Here is a 7,054-nt window from a genome sequence, read left to right as displayed (position 1 = left end):
TTATGCCTTGACCTCGGCAGTCAAGGTATTCTGTGCGGCAGCAGACTCTGTCACAACCTCCTTGCCGACATCCTCTCCAACTTCGCCATGTAGCTCCATGAGCTTCGTTACTGCACAACAACGCAGCGCGGTTCAGACATCGATCCATCTGCAAAACTTCCTGTCTGCACTTAACGTGGGATGAGTGATGGACGGGCAGGCTCAATAATGTAGAAACACTGCACTTACGATCAAACTTTGGCTTCTTGATAACCTTCACCTTCCTGATGAGTACGTTCTGCAGGGGGAATATGCTCCTGCATGCTGCCTCAATGCTCTTGCCGATTGATTCGGGAATAAACTTCTTCACCAGATCGCGAAGCTGGCACTTAGATGCTTCGGCAGCCATGATGCTCACCATCTTCTTGCGAATGGCGCGGATTTGCGAAGTTCTAGCGTAGCATGTGCTCTTGATCTGATTTAGTCTGCAATCACAATTACAAACTCCCCAAACTCACAAATGAGGTATCTAGGACATCAGAACCACTACATAGAAAGCCGCTGAACGTTCATATGGCCCTCAGTGCTAAGCTCTCACCGGCGTTCAGTGAATGCAATGCAGAACATGCGCAAAGTGTACCCATCAACCGTCTGAACATCTACGAAAGCCTCGATCAGCGAGTGCCACTTTCTAATCAGAGAGCATAGCTTATCCCTTGTAATATTCATGCCGTGGAAGTCTGTAAGGCAGCTGCGACCCTGAATCTCTTCGCATTGCAGTTTAATTTTCCTGAAGCCCTGATCTTCATCAAGGTTGAGGTCCGCCAGGTTCACTTCGTACACGCGTCCGCGGAGAGAATCCGCAGCAAGCTCTGCATACAAAACGTCCCCAAAGCCACAAATGCGATTATTAAAGCGTGAAGTAACACTAAAGAACGGGCCATCAAGGGTAACACCGCAAGGCAGCACGGATGATAAGTGGGCGGGGCGCCGTAAAATCATCGAGAAACACGTTTGTCACCATTAGACGCATCCCGCAAGAGAGTATACAACTCGCCCAATTGGAAAGGCATTCAAAAAATGAAACGCTGGGAATGAAGTAAGACCTCTTAGACCCTGGACTGACGGCCCCGCCCGCCCAGTTCATCGGTGACTGCGGAGTGCGCAAAGACGAGTTCACATGCAACCCGTACTTGTTCCAGCAGATTTAGTTACTAGGGTCTTGCCGAAGTTACGCTGCTGGAAGAGTGATGGAGCTCTCAGATTATACCACTCCTTCTTCAGGAAAGGGTCCCCAACTTTCTTCTTCCCCCCCTTCTTGCCCTTGCTCATGCGTTTGTTCTTGCCAATTGCCATTTTCGCTGAGCTTGAGGCGAACTGCACTAGGGGAGACCCGATAAAATCTGCATTTAAGAGCGATGTCGTTTCTATCAGCCGACACATCTCCTTTCCAGCCCGACAGCCATCGTGGGGTGTCGCACCGGCACAGCCAGCGCTGCTCTGCATGCATGCCCCACCGGTCCGTAGTTGGGGGCCTTCAACTCCTAAAACTCAGATAATAACTCTATCTACTCTCACTATATAAACCGGCATCCGCAGTGCATTCGGTGCAGAATTAATTTGTCTGAGTAGCACAGGGGGGTCGATATGGTTTTCAAATTTCTGCTGTGGACTTCGTGTGGGATCCAACGAGGACTGTGACTGCTCTGACATTTTGTAGCATGAGTTAGCGCAGACGCTTTCACCTGGTGTTGGCACGTTGCGTGTAAGCGCTTACAAACGTTCCACAAGTACGTTCAGAGGTAAAGCGTGCAGCAAAGGAAGCTTCGGTGAGCGTGGGGCTGGCTGTAGTACCAGCCGCAGCGGGGTGCGTTGCAACCCCATTTCTGGCTACCTCCTCGCCGCAACACCCAGGCCCTGAGCTCAACGCCCAGGATGCCTAGGGACCGGGGAACGGGGTTAGCTGCTTTGGGGAAACACTTGCTATTAGTCTTTGCCTACATTGCGGCTCGCCTCTGGCCAGATAAAGGCCAAAGAACAAGCGTTACACCTTTCGTGTGCTACATAGTGCTTTGTCTCCGTGGGATTATCCCTTTGGTAGGAATGATTTTATTTAAACGCTGGCCGATCCTTTATTGATCTGCGGAGGGGGGCTGGTGCTGCAGGGCTTCTCGCCTCCTCAACACGAGCAGCTGTAATGTAACAGTAAAATTGTGTAACCTGGTCGGCCTGCAGTCTGCAGGGGAACATTCGTTTCGCTGTGGTAAGTTTCCTGCAAGCAAACACAATGCTCAACAAGTGTTTCTAGAGGTAAAGCGTACAGTAACTTAAGAGGGCGCTTCGTTGGAGCTTCGTTATGCTCAGATGTGAGGCTGTCGTGCATCGCCAGCTTCAGCTAGGTGCACTGCAGCAACAGTTAGGCTGCGTCCTACCCCGCAACCCCGTGCCCGGAGCTCATCGCCCAGGATGCCTGGGGACAGGGGAGGGAGGCCACTTGTTTTGGGGATACTCTTACCCCAAGACTCTGGCTGCATTGCAGCTCTCCTCTGTCCGTGAATCAGGCCAGAAATCACGTATTACACCTGATAGGACCAGAAAGTCTACAACTTTAGTTCCACGCTTCGACGGGGCAGGTGCGAGCATCGAACCCCTTCCTGCAGGAAGCTTTGTGGGTAGCTGGAAAAAACCAAGAAAAATTGAAAAGGCGAGCAAGGAAAAGTATTTTCCTTTCCCTAAACACAATCCTCACAAAAATTCAGGGGCTTTCTTTTTGCCGAATGGGAATTTATCATGAACTGCCTGCAGATGTGTGGCCAGACACATGGTCTGGAGCCTCATCGAGCAGAACCAAGCTCGATTTCGCGACCCATTCCGGGGGAAAATGCATTTTCACGAAAAACAATTCAGGAGGAATGCTTCCGACTGTGCTGACCATCGAGACATGATGGGCGCCCAAGCGCGGAATTAGGGGAGGAGTTCACCCCCATACCGCTTCGATGTTAGCTGGGTCCGGTTCAACCCCTGCGCAGAGACAAGGAAAAATAAGAAACTGGCTGTCTGCATCAAAAGCAAACACTTCGGCGCCTTCAACAACCAGTGCTTCTCTCCTCGACCTGGCGAGGCCAAATGCATGTTCCTGTGCAAACTGAGCACGTCACACATATTAGACTGTCTTGCGTCACGAGTTGCAGCGAGGTGCGCTGCAACTCAATCTCATGCTGCCGCGCCTCCCCCAACTCTATGCGCTGAGCTGCTGCTCCAAGAACGCCTGTCGACAGAAAATGGATGCCAGCTCCTTTTAAGCAATGAAGACGTTTGACTTCCCTGGAGCTCGCGATGGTCTTCGCGTAAGGCCGACGAGTCTCCCGTTGTAGTGACAAGCTTAACCGGACTTCCCGATAATAGCAGAGTACCGTCGTAAACTACAGTGCAGCCAAAATATAGACGGTGGGTTCCCATAGAGCAGCCGGTCACTGCTCCATTATCAAGGGTTCCTCAGCACAGCGGCACAGGACCCCAGGCCCGTGACGCTGTCGACATCTGCCGAACACCTTTTCGGCCCTCATGATACTCACCATAAACACAAATGTCCATATACTTGAGATCCTCTGACAGAGTGTGCTAAGGCAAATATTTCAGTTTCAGCCTACGACAGTTGTAAGGTGCAGCAGGGTACTGGTAGCCGAAGGAGCGCCTGGCCTCCCTGGTTGTATTTAGTCTTTCCTGACACGAAGGCACAGGATCTTTCTGCCGGTAGATAGATGAATTTTCTTGTGTTGATCAGCAATACCAACTACTGCAACTCCTTCCTCTGGCTTAGCCCCATAGGTAAGCATCCCCAGATGTTTTGTTGATGTATGGGTTGAGCACAAACACCATAGTGAATTGACAAGGCTTACCTGCTCCACAGTAACAGGCAAGCACACATGCACGGGCACGCACACCTGCTGCTGGTAGGCCATGCTGCGTCTGCCGCGCTCGGTCTCCAAACAACGCACGCTCTCAAGGGCACAGCTGCCTGAGAAAAATTAAGGTAGTTGAGATCAAGAAGGAGCACGCCGCGACGTTCAGAGTTAGATAATAGTGAAGTGATGCTGCTTGGCATTACCTCTAAAACCGCGTCTGGCTTATTCACGCCCAAAACACTTTTTTATGGTGATGCCCCATCTAGCACCGAAAGTCACATGAGCTGGAATGAGCGTACCGGCGCTCACCTCAGACTAAGAAAAAAGTACAAGAAAGGTGGACGTCCTCACACACAGTTACAGAGCAACTGATGCAGGGTGGGGGGACAGTCTCATGTTGTGGTACACTACCAAAATGTGCACACACTGAAATGGGTGTTGTTTGCGCCACTGTGCTAGCCAAAGGTAGTGGGGCACATACTGCCGCATGAAAACAATTGTAGTAGAAAAATACTTCCCCTTTCAGATCATTCACCCAGGAGTTTCTGCGTGCTCTCGCTTCCTTTGATGCAGCGGTGGCCACCGCAAGGGTGAATATTAAACGTAGTAGTGACACTCATCCGCTCTCCATATGTTTAAAAATCTCACTTCCCTTCTGCAGGCCCATCCTGCAATGCCGTTGCTGCTTTTGGGAGGTGCACTTGAAGGAAATATCGGCAGTTTTCGAAAAACTCTAGAAGGCCGAAGACTGTGCCATGGAAACTTCCCCGCGCACTTTATCAAGTTAAGCCAACACAATGGCCAGAAAGCAAACAACAAAAGACCCTAACCAGCGCGCTAAAGGTTTTTTGTTTGTTCAAATATCTGTGTCTGTTGGGAAACGGCGTAATCTCATATACCAACTCGATTGCGCTGAAAGTAACTGGCGAAGGCCTTTTTTTTTTGGCAGCGATACTCCTTCGGCATTCGTGTGATTCTGCGTCTTCTTCGCCCATTTTCACTCTGCTGCAGGCTCTCTATGAAACCCTTCCTCTGCCCAGGTAGAGGGATGGCTGCCAGCTTCCGTCCAAAAACGGGTTAACCAGCAGTGGCATGGTGAAAACCAGGGAGTCAACGGGAGACGTGGCAGAGGACTGCAGCGTTGGGACATGAGCCCATACAGCACAGGGAGGGAAACCGCGACATTTTCGTACGTTGTTCTGGGTCTATCCGGTAATTAGTGCACTCGCATCAGGCTTGGTCGCTCTATTTGTCTGGCAGCCTCCGGGTAGCTCTGAGTGCTCATCTTATGCTGGATATCAACTCGCTTCATGAATTCACGACAGGAGGCGCTTACGACCTTTGATTCCCTCTCAATAATGATGCTTTTCAAAAGCGTTTGGAGCTCTCAGGCGTGACTAGTGAGTAATTGGGCTATACCCTGTGCAGTAACTGAAGAAAATGATGGAGTGGCGGTAAATGCTGAGAGTATGCACAACGACGTACATCCTAGCGCAGCCTTTGACTGATAACGAACCAAGTGTGAAACCGACTTAAGCAGTATTCCTGACTCATTTACGCGTCGGAAGGCTCTATAAGATAAGGGACTTGCGAGTGGTAGGCGTCTTCAGCGGCTTGGAGTTCGGGCCACGGAAGTGTCTCCTAACTCAGGGACTGATCCTAGGTCACGAAAAGTGCCTGGCCAGTAGCTTCACTGTCCCATTGATCGCATTGTTCCCCGCTAAATCATTGTCATCCACGTTGATCAAAACTTCCGTAAGAATCTGGCTTGGAACCTCTAATGGTGATACCACCACAGGAACGCCCCCCATGCGGGCACGCTTAGCCCGTCTGCTTTCTTCCCTTTCGTCCGTAGTTGAGTTTAGCAGGAACCGCAGCTGCAGCCTAAGAATAAGGGATTCAATTTGGAAGGGAAGATGGAGTAATCCTCGACAAGACAACAGAGCGCTGAGATATACGTGAGGGTGAGGTCTTACTGCATGAATCGGCAAAGTCGTCGAATAACTTACTCAATATTGAACTCTTGAAAATTCTTTGTCGGGTGTATTATGGCCTGCTACTTGTTTGAGCAGTGAAGCAGCTGCCGTATAAGTAATGTGAATACCTTTTAACGGCCAAATAGGCCACTTAGAGCTCTTTCACACCTACCAGATGCCACTGCTATATGGTCGAGCATGGAGAGTAACAAGCGATTACAATGATCATCGTCCCAACTGGTGGGCAACTAGCGACGGATGTAGAAGGGTTTGTCCCAATCAGGGAGAGCAAGGACTGGAAACGACAACAGTTGTCTGGTAAGATTCCTGGCAGCTTTTTCTTCGCTGTCTGTCCAAACAAGCTGTTTGTACTTATTAAATAGACCCGTTCGAGCCGCGATGGCGCAAGAAAACCCAGCTTTGATGCAGTATGATGCGATAACGACGAACCTTTGGAAAATGTTCGTGCGATCCGCCACCAGCGAATATCAAATATCTTCACTTTGGTCTATACCTGGTTCGGTTCCTGCTTCGGAGATACGGGATCCTAGTAAAATGACTGTTTGTATGCAAAACGCACAACTTTGTGTGCCTTTGCCGTCATATTGTTGTCGCGTACAAGTTACGGCGGATGCCATATGTAGTGAATATTCCCTACAATCACGGCAGCAATGCCGTGCTCGTCGTGAAGTGAGTGAGGGTTGTATAAATAGTGAAAGTGTCTGTGAGTTCTTATTGATATACTTTTAATATAACATTGATTAAAGCATTAAGCATTCTTTATGGAGTGACCATTGGTATGGTTATAGGAGAGGGTGGCTTGTGCCATGGTGCAAAACCTATTTGCACCAGGCTACGCCGTCGTCTCTCCCAGCCCCAAAGGCCGCAGTGCCTGCTCTACTGGGGTCGAGAGAGAACAACTTTTTCAGAGAGAGAATAAACTGAGAGAACTTATTTCCTTAACCTTTGTTAGTCTGATATGTTTTCTCACCATGATAGATATTGCTTGCCAGCTCGCTATACTCAGCTGTAGGGTTCCAGGGATGCGCCCCACAGTCGCCCTTCAGATGTACAACCGAGTAATACGTATAGCTTACTGCGAATATTTGTACAAAAGAGAAATGCTCTAAGTTATCTTGACCAGATCTCAGCAATTGCATGAGGGAACTGAGGGCTCTCCCCCTCTTCTCATCA

General features: G+C 49.7%; 1 protein-coding gene across 1 annotated transcript; it reads right to left on the bottom strand.

Annotated features, from left to right (window-relative positions):
- EMH_0007690 (40S ribosomal protein S3A, putative) lies at nucleotides 1–1,335 on the bottom strand (the record flags this gene model as incomplete). The annotated part of the gene is made up of 4 exons (XM_013494289.1): nucleotides 1–110; nucleotides 229–464; nucleotides 578–851; nucleotides 1,173–1,335. The coding sequence occupies 4 exons, from the start codon at nucleotides 1,333–1,335 to the stop codon at nucleotides 1–3; spliced, it is 783 nt and encodes a 260-aa protein (XP_013349743.1).
- Between the last annotated feature and the right edge of the window lie 5,719 nt (nucleotides 1,336–7,054).

Source organism: Eimeria mitis, genomic scaffold (genome assembly GCF_000499745.2).
Source record: "Eimeria mitis Houghton genomic scaffold, Emh_scaff11, whole genome shotgun sequence".
Taxonomy (NCBI): Eukaryota; Apicomplexa; class Conoidasida; order Eucoccidiorida; family Eimeriidae; genus Eimeria; species Eimeria mitis.
This window is presented reverse-complemented; position numbering and strand designations above follow the sequence as displayed.